Below are 17,593 nucleotides of genomic sequence, written 5' to 3' on the forward strand. Positions count from 1 at the left end.
TTTTAGCAAGCATATTGGCAACTTTCTTTCCTGGCGTACTGGCGCACATCCGAAAACGAACCTCCGGCGTACACGCTGCACCTTCCTGACCATGGCGACCCCTGTTCCGACACAGGGCGTTGGAATTACGACACACAGGGTGTCGTTTACTGTCGTATTCCAACACAGCTCACACAGGATGTCCTAATTCTAACACAGGATGTTGGAATTACATATTATGGTTTTAAAGCGCTGACAGAATTAGTCTCACACTATGCCGATTGCCGCATTTAGTCACACACAGTGTTGGAATTCAGCAATTTTGTAGATTTGAATTCTAAAGGCTTTTAAATAAATATGGCAACAGTTTGTGACGTTTCATCATTGCTGGCGCATAGTGTGGTGTTTTGAGAGTGATGTAAACCAATCAGAACTCGAGTTGCGCATAGGGTGATCTATTTATAGCCATTTATTTCTTGCTACGTCCTTAAGGTGTCAGAATATGGTGTGTTTACCACTTTACCCTACTTGGGGTCCTGGGGAGTGAGTGGGGAGTGGGGACATGAACAACACACCTGGGACCTGGCCCCTGCCCCCCTGGGAGGCACAAACCACATATGCAGGAACTAACCACACTGTCCAGTGTCCACACACCTGGGGTGCTGGGGACACTAAACACACACCTGGAGGCTGGGGCCTGGGGGCATTTGTTAGTATAAACTATAACACACCTTCTTGAATTGTCACTGATGAGCAATGAGCATCAGATTTCTGGTCATGGCCCTTATGGGATTTAACGAGTTTGTGGTTTTACTGGTTTAGATTTAAAATAGATTATGCAATCCATGTCATTGAAATTCATTACTCAACAATAAAATTTATCATGTCAGCATAGAGTGAGAACGTTTAGGTTATTTGTAGCTTATCAGCAGTTTCAGCACAGCAAAGCATATCACTTTCATCATTCATATAGGTACTATCTATAATCTATGCCACTTTTTTATAATATTGTTAATCATTCAAATTTTGTGGTCTCGCAGCACGACCACTCGACCAGACGTTCCGAGACCCAAGTCACAAGTATGAACAGACCAAAGAGTACCAATGCCTGCAGCAGGCGAGCAACCAGCCTGCAGCCTGCAGGCGCAGCGCTTTAGGTCGTGCTCGCCGGCCGCCGCCCTGCAGGCCATCTTTCTTTTTCTTTGCGGGGGGTCCACGCTGGGTGGACATAAAGCCACAGGTCTGCCTGATGGGATGACCGACTTGCGGGCCAGGGGAAATGTTTTTATTGCGGCGGCTGCGACGTTCCGGCGCTGGTAGCCGTCCGCTGAGGCGGAAAAGTACGCGAACTACCAACGTTGCCTTGAACGCGAATACATCCCACATCCAGTTTACGCTGCCACCTGAGCTGGGTGAATGTTCTTGCGTAAAATTGTACAATTGTTTTTTTATCATTTTGATTGTTTTTTGCGATGATTACTAACGCGAATAGTGGAGTAACTCGAATAATATTTAAATTGAAGTTCCCAGAGATTTAACTTTAATGTAATGCCTATAACTATTTATTGCATGTATGTAGAACAACGAGGTACAAAAGGCTCAACCAAATGTTGATATCCAGTGCATAATAATAGTAATTGATTCAGTAAGATGCATTGGATTCATATTGATGCTTTAATGAATGTCACACATTTAATCTTTTTAACTATTCCCCCATAAGTTTTGATTATATTCAAGTTTGTGTAAGGAGGTATCAAATGATCACTAGAGCAATAGTTTAAGTTGTTTACATGTTCTTCTATTGATGGGGCCGGGCCCATAATATGCGCTTGAGTAGGTTCATGATTAATTAATAATTGAACTTTCTAGTCATTAAAAAGTATGGCATTTGCCGCTCATCGTTTAAATGGCCGGTTGTATACAGCGCAATTTGATATCAAACAAATTTACGATCAACTACTGAGAGGTACGATATAACCTTCACATTCTCTGCAAAGAGGAGCAAAAAAAACACAACTTCAAAAATTCAAACTTTTTACATACCAACTGATAAAGATTAAACACAGCTTGTAACAGACAATATCTGGGCATCATAATGTGCTAGATCGAACATATGCCACTGGTGGAGCTACGGCCAGATGACTGTGATGCAATAAGGTAATGCTTATCCCACATCGTTTCATAGTGAATTATATTGTAATAACTTTTATTTAAAGAACAGTTTACCATTTACTTTGTCAAGGATTAGTTAGACATTTTCCTGCATTTATTATAACACTGTACAATTATTTCCAAAATCCAACGTTTAAATGGAATTGTTTTGTTACGCTGCACAAGCACGTTCTCAAATAACAAGATTTATTATTAAAAACTGAAATTCTGAAGGTCGCATGATTTCACAACATTAGCACCACATGAAACTTAAAAACAACATAAGATGCAGCAAGTTACGAGACACGACGCAAACCTAACCGTACTTTATGACGTCACGGAAGCAAAATCTGATGAGCTAAGCTACGTAGGTAGTAAGTAGTAGTAGTAACGGTAGTTAGGTAGTACTAGCACAGTAGCTGTAGTAAGTAGTAGGAAAAGTAACGGTAACTACTTTACTAGCAGTAGTTATAACGATGATAATAATTAAAACAGTAGTTTGGTTAACTATCAAACTATTTCACGCCAAAAGTTGAAAATATAAATCGCCAGAGGCGGAAGGTCTCAAGTGATTTGAGAAGTTTTCAATAATTATCCAACAAATGCGTTTATTCACCCAAAAGGGGTGTATATATGCACTTTTTTGTTATCTTTAATGCTGGTGATAATAATAGAATCTAAAAGTAACTTGAGGTGGGAGAGATTTGAGGTCTAATTGCACTAGTGACCATTTGAAAGTAATATTTGTGAGCGAGGTTAAGGGAACAATTGTTAAAGGGTGTCAGCACAGAGGTCAGAGAAAAGGATGCCAACGTGGAAGTAAATCGAGGAGAAGCTTCTAGAAAAATAAATATATATATCCATATAAAATAGTTATAACAATCACTTTACATTTTAAATTCCATACACGAATCGCTGACATATTTCGCGTAAACAGTTCTACATGTATTTATAAAATAAATAGCACCAGTTCAACGTCACCGACAAGACATCAAGCCAACTTCCATCACGTGGGCGAAATATCCAAGGTAAACTAACGAACAAGGTTACAGATTATTTAGATAATAGTTATAGTTGCAGAATTTCTTGATAACGCGAGGAATATAATCTTGCACATTGATTATATCTCGTCCTTATCGTCGTCACTCATCACTCTCAGTATATCGTTCCTGTAACAGTCCACGGTAGACAAACATCGAATTTCAAAATAATTTATCTCCAGAAACAATCACTGTAATTAAGTTTGTTGCTTAGACGATTCACAGAGCATCCAAAACGAACGAAGGAACCATAACAACTGAAGCAGATGATGCCAATAGAAGTTAGTTTCTGAAGGGCGGCAGGATGCCCATGGTCTTGGCTATGATGCTCAGCAGCAACAGAAGTCAGTCTCTGAAGGGCGGCAGGATGCCCATGGTCTTGGCTATGATGCTCAGCAGCAACAGAAGTTAGTCTCTGAAGGGCGGCAGGGTGCCCATGGTCTTGGCTATGATGCTCAGCATGACCTCATCAGCGCCTCCACCGATGCTGCCCAGACGCATGTCGCGGAACGCACGACTCACCAGCACCTGCAACGTAGCCTTGCATTTAGCAATAATAGATGCTCATCGTACCAGCATGTGTTATAATACTGCGTACATAAACTATAGATTCATGTAGTTCCAGCACCTGTGTCATTACATTCCTTTAAGAAACTATAGATTCAGACCTAACTAGGCTAAACATCTAGGCTAGACCTAACCTATGACCTATGAAATTGATGAAAGATACTGCTTAGGTAGCAGGTCCAACTAGCAGAAGATACGGCGGTAAAAACCAGGGGCCGTACCATCGATATTCGCTGGAGTACACGTATCGGCCTAAACACACGTAGCGGCCTAAGCAAAAGTAGCAACCTAAGCTCACGTAGCTGCCTAAGCTCACGTAGCGCCCTGAGTTCACTTAGAGGTCGATTTCTCATCCGTCACTGATGGGCTTAGCTTGGAAAGCCGTCAGTGACTGGCTGACTGAGTTAGAAACTATGAAGCAATTTTTAAAATACAACCTCTGCTGAATCAAATGAAGGTAAAGAAGTTATAATTCAGTTCCTCGCGGCATTTGTTCAATGAAATGAAGTTAAATAGCTGCCCCTGACCTCGTCGGTGTAGCCCATGCCGCCCCAGTACTGGAGGCAGGCGTCGGCCACCTCCCTGCCCAGCCGCCCGCCCTTCAGCTTAACCATCGACGCCAGCGCCAGCACATCTGCTCCCCCCTCGTACAGGTCTGCCAACGGCAAGAAGCACAATATATTATAATAATAATATCTTAAAGCATTATATTAAAGATTTATTATTATTAATCATCGATTTACTTTCTCCATTAACTCACATTGTAATGCGGTCAATAAATCTGACGATTGTATCATTATTGCATGATAAATTTCAGCAGTGACTATGCATACCAAAATATATCAATTGACATTGTATATAAATAAATTCACGTAACGAGACGAGCAGCCGATGTTAAACGTCAGTAGCACGCCCAAACACAAGACATTCATCACGGTATGTTACTATGTAACACGATTTTCAGGTACGAGGCATGTTTTTTAAGAAAGTACCGTTTAGAAATTAAAAAAAGACGTGCAAATATATCGCAATATTTTTTATTTTTACATGAAAGCCTGTACCTTAATCTACTTTTCTTCATAATTTCCGTGAATATTGAGGCACTTGTCATAACGTGGCACCAGTTTTTGAATATCCTCCTGATAAAATTCTGCCGTCTGACTTGTAAACCACTGCATCCCAAATGTTTTGACTTAGTTATCGTCTTGAAGACTCCGACCGCCCAGGTGTTTCTTCAAGCGCAGCAACAGATGGTAGTCACAGGGCACCAGATCATGGCTGTATGGAGGATGATCAAGATTCTAGAGTTTCCCATTTAAATGATTTGAAGAGACCTTTGGTCTGAATAGCCACATGTGGACGGGCATTGTCATGCAGCAAAACAATACCCCTATCTTACTCAACTTGCCACACTTTTTGTTCTGGATTACACGATGCAGATTTTTCATTGTCTCACAATAAGGTCTTCCAATAAGGAATTACGAGGCAGAAACTTCTAATTCCAATAAGGAATTACGAGGCACAAATTCCACTAGCAATACTCCTTTTCTGTCCCAAAAAACTATGCACATGATTTTCTGGGCAGAAATTGTTTGCTTAAACTTCACTTTTTTGGGCCATCATGGATGTCGCCATTCCATGGATTGTTGTTTCGATTCTGGTGTTACGTAGGCCACCCATGTTTCGTCACCAGTAACAATTTGTTTTAAAAAATCTTCACCTTCATTGTGGCACCGCTCAAGGAAAGTCAATGCATCGCCTAAACGTTTTGTGCAAATCCGTCAACATTTTTGGAGCTCAACGTTAGCACAATTTCCGGTAATTAAAGTTCGCGGTCACAATGCGATACAAAACACTTCGAGAATATTGAGGAAAGCAGTCGGACAATGTAATTGTAGAGCGTGTTTTCGCTCACCTTTTCGTCCACTTTCTGCACCAAATCTTCATTAACGTTCGAAGGACGCCCACTTCGTTCTTCATTATGCACATTTGTGCGGCCATCTTTAAATGCTGTTGTTGTTGTTGTTTGCCCTCCCGGTCCCGCGACAAATGCGGGACGGGGCCTACACGCATTCTTGTGTCCAGCCTAACCTCTCTCCCCAGCGCGCCAACAGCCCTACCGCCTCGATGGGAGAGCTCCACAAAACCAGGGGCGACACCCAGTTAAAATTTTGAGCCGAGACCGGCGCCGGGTTTAGCCGGGCTATTCGCGCTTCAGCAGGATGGAGCCGTGAAACAATAACCGGCCATCTATCCCTAAAACTGCGCTGCGCCATGGCTGATATAGAGACAAAATTATCGCAATGCACGTCTCAAGTCTTAAATGGTCGGCTTTTGGTTGTTTCTTAGACGTACAATTTTATTGTTTTATTATTGGTTTTATTAATGTTATTGTTGTTATTGTTATAATTGTTATTGTTATTATTATTTTTGATATTATTATTCTACGCTGAGATTATCGTGACATCTTGTTAGATCAGAAATTCATGGACACGTTACATATTGAGGGAACTATAAGAAGTTTCACGTCTTAAAGTCTTAACATTCCACTAGCATTCTATACTACGTAATCATTCTACTATCATTATCATTTTACTATCACTGACGTTCATCTCTCCAAAAGTTGAACCTATTCACTACAATTTTCTAGTTGCTTAGTTAACCCTACATTTTATATATACGTTAGTTCATTTTGTATCTTAAACAATAGCATGAAAGTTAAATAGGTAAAATAGATCTTCTAGCGTAAAACGAGCGAGTATGTACGTGACGGCAGGACAGAGCACACCTGGGCAGGTACTCAGAAGCTAATTAGCGCTGATACGCGGCTGGCGATATCGTCTCTAAAGCGGACATTTCTGCTCTATCGCTGCTCTGTCGCGTCTCTACGCCGGCTCTGCAGCCGGCGACGGCCTGCTCTATTCCCTGCCCTAAATTTTAACTGGGGCGACGGCCTGCTCTATTCCCTGCCCTAAATTTTAACTGGGCAAGGGCGTGACCAGCTCCGAGCAGCTGAACAGGTGGTTGGTGTTGTGCACATGTTCGTGACAGAGTCTGCAAAGGGCGGATGGATGTGTGACTGGATCTATCTTGTGTAGGTATTAGACTATTAGTGTAGTAAGGGGACTTGTTTGTACGGAGTCGGAGTTGTGCAAGTGCACGGCGTGTGTGTCTGAATAATTGAGTTTCTGAAGAGTCTATGGCTGGTGCTGGTGCAGAAAGTACGGCATTGTTTGGTAGGTTGTCTATGTAGTTAGTTGTGATTGTAGTGTGTATTTGTTTATTGCGTCTGTTATGTGTTTCTGTTGTGGCTTGATCTGGTTCTATGAAGATGTTAGTGGTGTAGTTTCTGTTTGTGAAAACTGTTTGTTTCATAGGTCTGGGTAGGTTGTAAGGTTGAGTGTGAGTGTGAAGTGGGTGGGTCGGTGCTTGAGCTTTTAGTCTCAGTTGTGATGCATGGAGTCTGAGGTGCTGGTCTATTGGAAGCGTTTTTGTTTCTGTGTGTAGGTGGCTTTGGTTAGTGTCAGCTGTACAACCTGATGCAATGCGGAGTGCTGTGTTTTGGAATGTTTGTAGTTTATTTGCGTGAGTTTGTGCTAGGCTGGGGACCAGATGGTGCTGCCATATTCTATTATAGGTTGTGTTATAGTTTTGTAGGTTGTGAGTAGGACTTCTCTTTGTTTTCCCCAGTTTGCTGATGTGAGAGATTTTAGAATTTTTATTGTTTTAGTTGCTTTGTCATGTGTATTATGGATGTGGGTATTGAAGTTAAATTTTTAGGTCGAATGTGATTCCTAGTATTTCTGAGTGTATGATGGTGGGAACTGTGGTATTGTCTATGATAAGGTTTAGTGTTTTCATGTATTCACCAGGGTTAGGTGTGAAAAGTGTGGCTGTACTTTTGGATGCTTTTAGTTGGAGGTATTTTCTGATAGTCCAGTCGTGTATCTGTGTAAGGGATTGCAATAAGACTCTTGAAATTTATCGTTTAGCGTTTTGATTCACCTTTGACGTGACTTCGTTTAGATGCGCTATGTATTTCGTCATTGTATGGGAATCCCACCACAGAGATAGGTGCGTGTAGGTATTATGTCTAGTTATTCATGTGATAGTCATGTTTACATATATCCAATAGTTTATATAGGCGACTACGATTATCATTACTTGTATTAATCTGTTACTATACTTATTTTTGCCTAGTTTGCATTATATTCTGATGTGTTAGTGTCCATAATTAGTTTATTCGTGCATTTTCAGAAAGGCTCCGAAACCTGAGGCCGGAGTTAGAAGTGCTAAGGAAATACACGGTTTATTCATTTGTATTCTCATATCCGTCATTTGTCTATTATAGTTATGTATTAAAAGTTTGGGGAAACCAGAATTTGTTTGCTTATTTATTAAATAGACCCCAACATCTGTAGCAGAAATGGTTGTATACGTTGTTCTGCAATTTTGTAAATGTGGTGTGATGAGAAAATGGTAATGTCGTCTGCATAGGTAATCATGTGTACATCTGTGGGTGGAGTGGGGAGGTCTGAGGTGTATATGTTGAATAGAGTGGGTGAAAGGACGCCCCCATGTGGGATGCCTGTTTTGAAATTCTCCTGTTTGGAAGTGGTGTTATTGAAAAGTGTAGCCTTTTATTCCTTTTATGTAATTGGATATGTATTTCGTTGATGTTGGTGGAATTTCTATCTTTGAGTTTGCCTATTAACTTGTGTAGGTTTACTGTGTCGAATGCTTTGGACATGTCTAGTGCTATTGTAATGGTTCGTGAAGGTGGTTGTTTCTGATTGAATCCGCGGGTAATATGTTGGGGAAGTTAGTGTAGGGCTGTGACTGTGGAGTGATTTCCCTTGAAACCATGTTGGTGAGCTATTTGTGGAATGAGATGTTGAATGATGTTGAGTATGATTTTTTCTAATGTTTTGGAGATAGGACTGAGGAGTCATATTGGTCTGTAAGAAGAACCTATGGATGTGTCTTTGTTGGGTTTGGGTATGGGTGTGATCTTGGCTAGTTTCCATGTGCGTGGGATGATGTTTTTGTTTATTGCTATGTTGTATATTTTGGTAAGGTATGATATTGCGTTGGGTCCAAGGTGTTTTAGGTGTTGAATGTTAATGTTATCAGGGCCCGTGGATTTGTTGTTCTTGCTATTTTTATTTGCAGAAGTGGTTATATCTGTTGTGATGGTCATCTGATCTTTTCGTAAGTTTTTGATTTTTCTGTATATTTTTCTGTAGTGAGGGCAGGTTTGATGTTTTGTTATGTTTATGAATTGGTTGTTGAAGGATTTTACTTTGTCTTTGGAAGTATGTGCTATTTTATTTGGGAATCTGATGGATTTGTTTGGTTGAGTGGGAATGGTTTTGCTTGATAGTTGATGTATTGTTTTCCAGAGTATATGGCTGTTGTGTTTGTTGTCTCAGTGTTGCTCCAAGTGTTCTCTCCAAATGTTTGTTTTATGGTCTTGTATGGATCTATCAATTTCTCTGTTTAACTGCAGTAGTTGCGGGTCTGTGTGATTTGCGGTTCTGATTTGATTTATTTGAGTTATGAGAGCTCTAATGTTGTCTGGAATAGGTGGTTGTTTTGTTTTTATTTTGCCTTTAAGAATGTTGTGTTTGTCTGCTTGTATTATGTTAGTGAGGGTTTTGTTTGCGACAGGTATGTCAGCTGGGTCTGCTATGTTTTCTAGTGCTGATTCTATTTCAGTTGAAAAGGAGGCCCAGTTGGCTTTGGGGTAGTTAGTGTATGTTTTTGTTTGATGTTGTAGTCAGAAGTTTGTTTTTGTTCTATAGTCTAGTAGTATAGGTAGGTGGTCAGATGAAAGTTCTGTCAGAGTGGTCCAGGTAATGTGGTTTGCTATAGTGTCAGAGGCTGTGGAAATGTCAGGAGAGGTAGGTTGTTGATTGTTTGTGGTTTGTAGAAGAGTAGGTGAATGTTGGTTGAGGATAATGTGGTTTGAATTCTGTATGATGTCTTCTATTAGTATGCCTCTGTGGTCATTGTAAGGTGAGTGCCAAGAGTTGTGGTGGGCGTTAATGTCTCCTGTGATGATTGTGTTTGGTTTATTGGTGATGTGGATTAAGCATTCGGTGATGAGTTGATCTATTTGGTTGTGTAATGGATGATTGGTGTCTCTAGGAGGAATGTATAGGTTGGCTATGTAAATTGACTTATTATTGGATAAGTGGACTTGAGAGATTTGAAATTCAGTAGCAGCTTGGTTTATGTTAGGTGGGATTTGAATGGGGGAAAAGGTTATGTTATTTTTTATGTAAGTTAGTACACGGCCACCATATTTGTGTGTTCTGTCTTGTCTTATAGTTGTGAAACCTGCAATTGTTGGTGTTCGTGTTGTGGGCTTGAGTTTTGTTTCTTGTACAGTGAAAATGTCTATTTGATGTTGTTTGGCAAGTAGGGCTAGTTCATCTATTTTGTTTGATAGTGTGTTTATGTCTATTTGGAGAACTTTGAGGGTGTTTCGGCTATTTCCCTGTTTTTTGGTTGGAGTTGTTGTGGTTGGTTTTGGTTTGAAGGGTTTGGTGTAACTAATGACTAGTTTTTGAGTGGGTCGTTGGGGAGGTTGTGCTGAGTTGTTTTGCTGAGGTATGTTTGGTTGAATATGTGGGTTTGTGGTAGTTAGAAGTGCTGTGTGAAGACTGCAGGTCCAGTTGTTGCTGTAGTCTGCTATTTTGATTGTGGTGCATTTTTTTGTGAACCCAGTGTAATGATTGTGAATTACGTCGGAAAGACGTCTGTCGTTTCGTGATTCGGCCGCCGCAGATCTGACACACCAACACCGGTCCCGGGTTAGCTTCAACATCCCCGATCTTAGCAGCAACACCGCAGCAACACACGGGGGTCCGTGCGCCGGCCCGGCCAAAAAACAGGCTTCGGGCCTCCCTTTCGGGAGGCGGGGATTTGGTGATTGTCAATTTGGTAACGTAAAGGGACGCACTCCAATCAAAAGCAGACCGGTAACATTTGGAGCAGCGCTAAATGCTCTCGCCCATTTCCTTACCATTTCATCACTTATAATGTTTTGCCCATAAACTTCAACGATCTCACGATGAATATTGTTCAGTTTTACGCCTTTAGCCCCAAGAAATCGTATAACAGCCCGTACTTCACATTCAGCGGGGCTCACGATTGTCGGAGGCTCTTAAACACTAAGTAAACAACGTATATAATGAAGAATCAGACTGCTATGGCATCAGTGCGTAGACAAGAGATGTAAGTAACCAGCGCGCATGCGCGGAACGCCGACCGTAGCGCTGCGGCGGCGGAATCGCAAAACGGTTCTTACTTAAAAAACATGACTCGTATATAGCACCGCAATTTCAATCATAATTTGAGTTACAACGCGCCACATGTCGATAATCTCACTACCCATCCTAAACATGAGTGCATTACCCTGCACCACAATAAATAATCCTGCACCATCGTACATCATCCCGCATCATCTCACCGCTCGCTGTGTACAAGAATGCATATGAGCCTCTGCAACAACTGCAGGTAGCATAGCTTGCCTGACAGACGCTCTATTTGGAACTGTAAAAGCAGGTGTATATGTCAGTACATAATGTGTAAAGCATTTCGAAATTTGGGAATGTTTTATGAAATCTCATCTTGTTAGTATTTCTAGTACTTCATCTACTGCATTTAGTTTTCAACAGATAAAAGGATCAAGAACCTGCATGGTGCTCTTTAGAAAGCTGAGGCTGTTGGCGGTAGGATGAAGCCTGTTAGGGTGAATCGACAATTTCCTTACATATAGAGTACAAACTGTCGCAATTGGAAACTCGAAAAGGAGAGAAGGAGGGTGGAAAGCGGAGTTACACAGGGCTCAGTGCTTGGACCGATCCTGCTCCTCATCCATATTGCTGATATCAACTCGAAACTTACCCACGCATCTACATCGTCATTTGCGAACGACACAAGAGTGCTGATGAAGATCACAGATGACCTAGACTGCGAGAGGTTACAGAATGACTTTACGACAATCTACAATTGGGCCTTAGTGAACAATATGCAGTACAACGGCACCAAGTTCGAAGTAATGAGATACAGAGCTGTCTCTTATACACATCTAGATGTGTATAAGAGACAGATTCTGTATGATGTCTTCTATTAGTATGCCTCTGTGATCATTGTAAGGTGAGTGCCAGGAGTTGTGGTGGGCGTTAATGTCTCCTGTGATGATTGTGTTTGGTTTATTGGTGATGTGGATNCAGTGTCAGAGCTGTGCATGCCCAGCTTGCTGATCTTGCGAGCAACGTGTACGCCTGCGGCAAATTTATTTATCGTACTATTATTACTATTACAACTAATAAAATTTTTTTTACATTTGTACGTACTCATTTACTCATATTATTTCTAGATCTTCAAAAATACATTATTACCGGTACTATTATACCAAACTTATTCATTTGTTGGAAGTTGAACACATAAAACTACATCACAGTTGACTGGGTAACAGTAGTGAAAGAAATGAACTTTATTGGAGTTTGGACAGAAATATTCTTGAAAAACTAAAACACTTGAAAATTAATCAAATTAAAAGAAAGAGAGGCTTGGCACCTAAATTTTTCATTGCATTCAAGACAAATAATCTTGGAAGACATGAATAAAGTAGGTAATATTAAACATGTATTATGCGTAGGTGTTGCGAATGCTAAGAATGCGGGTCGAAGCGATATAGCAAGTGTGTAAGGCGCGGTTGTTTCGAGACCGTGGGAAGGATTTAGTTTACATTGAACGTTGGCGAGCTCAGCGCGAGGGAAATTCCATTCGAGGAATGTGGCGTCACTTCGAGGGTATATGCTTAACTGTGCGCGACACTAGCGTATATAAGGACCTTAAAATTCGCGCCAAAGGTTGTTCTACGTAGGTGACCGTCACGCAAGCACGGTCTGCAGTCAGCGGACGTAACGGCCGCGGCCCACGTCATCAGAAGATTTAAGTTTTCGAGATCTACACAAAGAATTATCATCGGTACGGTCATCAATACGATACGGTCACTATTTTCATCAGAAGAAGCGGTACGGTCACAGTCATCTTCGACCGCAGTACGGCAACGGAGTTGGAGTATTTTCATCGACTATGAAGACGAGCACCACTATTCCAAAGTACGGTCATCAAAAACTCTACGGTTAGACCAGCCGCGAGACATCACTATAGCGCGAGAAATACAGCCATGAAGAAAGAGCAAATGTGAAAGCGGACGCGAGAATACAGCAGCGGTACGGCCGCTGATCATACGGCCGCAAACGTGTGTGTAAGTTACAGTCGTATACAACAGTCATACGGCTCAACGGAACTGCAATGCATCGGCATTTTTCCGGTAACATTAGATGATTTCAATGATGTAAACTGATGGGTTTTGGACTTTTGATTGTGTTCAGATTACCCTTTTCAAGTACTAGAGATTTTTGTTAGCGTAGGATGGGAACTTGAATTTTCCAATTTAATATGAAATGTATCAGTGTTTCATTACAACCCTCTCTTTGTACTATTTTTGCCATAACCTTTCCAAAGAGAACTTTTTCATACGTGCATATCAAGCGCCACTCGGCAACCACCTGACAAAACGATAAGTAATGAATACCGATATCTTGAACCTGAACCTGAACGTAATGTAAAACTGATAGAGTAATCACTTCGAGTGTCCAACTTAAAAATATATGACATAATAGAAAACTACTTACTTTTGACTACTTCTATTCGATTTTTTTTCTTATTCTAATCAGACAAACCAGGAGTCTTGAGAGGCAGACAAATGAGGCTCTTGTTGAGATGTGGTTTCTTGTCAGTGGATGTGTTGGCTAAGCAGCACATCCAGTCTGCCTGAGTGCCGTTCGTGATCCACATCTTTGAGCCGTTGATGATGAGGTCATCACCAACACGCTTTGCTGTCGTCTTGATGCCTTACAAGTGATATTATTACTTTGTTGATAATTCTTGACATTACTAAAAGAATGTTTCAATATATTCAAATAAAATCTCAATAAATCCTACTTTGAAAGTCAGCTCAGATTTGATTAATTAAATGAAGATAAACAATAAAAGTCAGAAGCAAATACATGAGAGATCATTCATCATAAGAAAGTAAATTTGTAAAACTCCAAAGCAAAAATGTGCTTACTTGCAACATCAGAGCCAGCATGAGGCTCGCTCACGCCGATGCATGCCACAAACTCCCCACTGATGCTCGGCACAAGAAACTCTTGCTTCAATTTCTCGCTGCCAAACCTGCAATTAATAGTTATTATTATCATATATATAATTATATGATAATATATATTTCATTATTATATTATAGGAAAATTTATTTCAACAGAGATATAAGGAGCTTATAAACAGTATAGCCAGTCCTGACCTTCAACAAGATCTGCAAACAATAAACCTCTTTAAGCTTTAAATGTATAAAATTTATATAAAAAATCTTATATATCATGAATTTACATTAAAAGATAGAATGCTAATGCTAAGATGTGTAAGAATTAGGACATAATACTTACAATAATAAATATAACACAAAAAATATGCAAATAGATTCAAGACAATCAATGCTGAATTTTTTCAAACAAAATTATTTGCAATTATAGATGCCATTTGGAGAGTTTTAAATTGAGACCAATGCCTGTTCATTTAGTAAGAAGCTGAAATACTCAATAACATTGTTGATTGGAACAAAAATATGTCTGGCCAATTGGTTAGATAATTGAATGCATTTCCTTTGTGCATTTCTCAATAGTTGGAATAGGTCAGAACTTGGATAAGGAATTGAAGGAAATTTCAATAAAAATAATAAAATCACACCATGTCAAGGCAGGTGTAGCCATGTCTGTCTGAACAGTAATTGCCATAGGGATGCCACCACAGTTTATATTGCCAAGAGCTTCAATGAAAGCCATGTTGTACTTGTAGCTCAGTCCCAAACCTCCATACTCTGATATATTAATGAACATTAATATCACGCAAAATAACTAATAATAACAAATTAGAGCAGGTAAAATTAAAACCAAGAAACATTTAGAATTTGATAAGAAATCACAGTTTAAAACTTGATATAGAAATTTTTTTTCCACTATTATAAGGGTTTTATAATGGCATACTAGATCTACACATCATCATGCACTGTATACATCACTAAATTGGTCATAGAAAATACTTTGGTTCAAGAATTATAAAAGCTATTAATCATGTAAACAAAGCTAGTGATTAAATTGCTATGCAAGTGAATTTAATATCCAAAATTTATTTGATTGACACCCTCGAAAAGATATAAATAGCATTCACATAGATGAGATTTTGATGAACTATATTTTGAATTTCAGGACATTTAAGCTTTAAATTACTACAGTGAAGCAGAACTTTTATAACATATTGATTCACTTGTCATATCTAATTTATCCTCAATTCATTTTATTAGCAGGCAAATATCCTACTAACAACATTCAATGCTGGATTTTCACTTTGCCTTGAGGTTTGTTGATGCCCAACAGGCCAGCTTGGCCAAGCTTCCGAAAAACTTCATGAGCCGGAAAAATGCCAGCTTTTTCCCATTCATCCACATATGGATTGATGTCTGCTTCAATTATCTGAAATCAGAAGACAAGGTGAATTCCCCATGATTATTTGTCAATACAATTGATTACAATCAACATTATTAAAAGTAACAGTAAAATGAACATTATGTGCACTATAAAATCCATGGTGATTGTAGACACTTATAACTAGAGCTGTATGGTACCTATTTAATGGTATAGTAATCAGAGGCAAGATACTCGGATATAAATTTTAAATTTAGCAAGTGCAATTTACAACATCAATATCAAATATTTGAAACAAATCCACAATATATTTTCTGGAAGGCAGTGATCAACAACTGTAAACTTTTTCTAAGCACATGATAAGAATTAATGAACAAAAATTGCTTGCTGAGTGATCATTCCATCAGGATTAGAGGGCATAATGATAATGCCAGCATATATATGATAGGTAAGAGGCATGTCTTTCAGCAGCTAATACCTATGTTAATCAAACTATTTCAAGATTATATAGTTGCCATACTATCAACACTTAACAAAATGAGCAAACTTATTAACTCCTAGAAGAGTTATTATTAATCTTAGACTTAGCATACAATCTCACTCTTTTGACAGTTTCTTGTATTTGCAGTTGCTCCTCATTGTAAAACTCTCCTGACAGAGTTTTAGCATCATTTTCATCCTTAGCCGCCTTTTGAGAGTCATGACTCTTGGTATGAAAGCTTTTAATTTGCTTTTGAAAACACCCAAGAAAAGAGACCTGAGCACTCAAATTATGATATCCTGCACAAAAGTTTCTGATTTTGAGTTGCCATGCACACCGATTTGCGAGTGAAATGGCCATATCTGATTCTGAGGCCCTGAAAAACAGCAAAATTTAATAAAATTGTATTAGTACTTCATTAATATGATTTTTTGTGCTGAATATTATGATAACCTTATTTTCTGGTCAGTCTAATGTCATTCAATTAAAAGTCAATCAAAGTATATTTGGCAAGCAATTTATTTCATTCTTTCTTTTGTTAAGAAAATTTTGCATAGCTAAAAGTACTTACTACTTAGCAACTTAAAAATGCTAATTAATAGCCAATTCGATGATTAATTCAAACATTGAATAAACATCAAATTTACTTTCAAACTTGAAACTACCATTCTTAAAATAGGCTTAATGTGCTGAAACAAGTTAAAAACAGTGTGAAAGGGAAGGGCTGGTAAAACATGCATATATAGGCTGGTTGTGATGATTACATTTATATAGTGGGCTATACAAATGCATACAGTTCTTTGAGTAGGCTAGTAGAACATGCACTGTGCATGTGCTCATTGTGCTGTGCTGCCATGTGCCAGAAAAAGGCTAGAAGAGTGAGTATTGGAACCAATATATTAATACGTTGCAGGCAGAGCTGGGCAGCGCTACTTTGAAATGTAGCAGCCGCTACCGGCCTACTGCTACTGCTACATGCTCTAAATATAGCAGGCACTACCGCTACCGCTACACCCACTAGATTGTAGTGCCGCTACCGATACTGAAAATGTAGCGCCCGCTAGTAGTGGCCGCTACATGTAGCATGCTCCTGCCCACCTCTGGTAACAACTAACATGTTGACACTAGTAACAAGCTGAGGTTGACATTACACTGAAATCTTTTATACAGTTTTATTCAGTAATTTATATTATGTATGTATCATGCTGGTTTTTAAATAATATTTGATGCTATTAAGTAAAATCTAAAGGCTTTATCTATAAATATAGTGGTAGCGGCGGTAGCACTGTAGCAGCAAAACCTCATATCGCTACTTAAATGTAGCGATGCTACCGCTACTGAAAATGTAGCAGTCGCTGAAAGTCCAAGTCAACTAGTGAGAACATCGAAACACATATTAAAGTTGATAGTTGACCTTGCTTTACTAAATAGTGATAAACTGTTTGTGTAAAAAGAATATTATGGTTTGAGACTTTTAAATAAGTCTGAATATATTAAGAATCCTTTAAGTATACTTGTATTTGCTGATTTTAAGTGGTAAATAAATTAATAGATGATTGATTTAAGAGATGATTTTAGACACATAAAAACTAATTCCGACACAAGTCAGGAAAAGATCTACTCTGTGAGCCGCGACTGGATTTTTTGAGCCGCGAAATAATGAATTTTCAAGCCGTAAGTCTATTTCTAAAGCCGTGGAAAGCCATTCTTGAACCGCGAAGTTGCGAACTCTTGGCGGCGATGGCACGCGCGCAGCGCCGCCAGCGCGCGATCACGATTCACGAATAAGCTCAAATTTTGCCCTAGAAACA

The 17,593-nt window shown here is 39.4% G+C and overlaps 1 protein-coding gene across 1 annotated transcript; it reads right to left on the minus strand.

The window, feature by feature from the left end:
* Positions 1–2,232: 2,232 nt before the first annotated feature.
* LOC108675839 (probable acyl-CoA dehydrogenase 6) lies at positions 2,233–16,161 on the minus strand. Its single transcript, XM_018163879.2, has 8 exons — positions 15,903–16,161; positions 15,229–15,349; positions 14,568–14,697; positions 13,891–13,997; positions 13,502–13,672; positions 11,912–12,031; positions 4,265–4,392; positions 2,233–3,698 (listed from the first exon to the last, which is right to left on the minus strand). Exons 1-8 carry the CDS (start codon positions 16,140–16,142, stop codon positions 3,579–3,581), a joined length of 1,137 nt encoding a protein of 378 aa, XP_018019368.1. The 5' UTR covers positions 16,143–16,161; the 3' UTR covers positions 2,233–3,578.
* Between the last annotated feature and the right edge of the window lie 1,432 nt (positions 16,162–17,593).

Source organism: Hyalella azteca, unplaced genomic scaffold (genome assembly GCF_000764305.2).
Source record: "Hyalella azteca isolate HAZT.00-mixed unplaced genomic scaffold, Hazt_2.0.2 contig14872, whole genome shotgun sequence".
Taxonomy (NCBI): Eukaryota; Metazoa; Arthropoda; class Malacostraca; order Amphipoda; family Hyalellidae; genus Hyalella; species Hyalella azteca.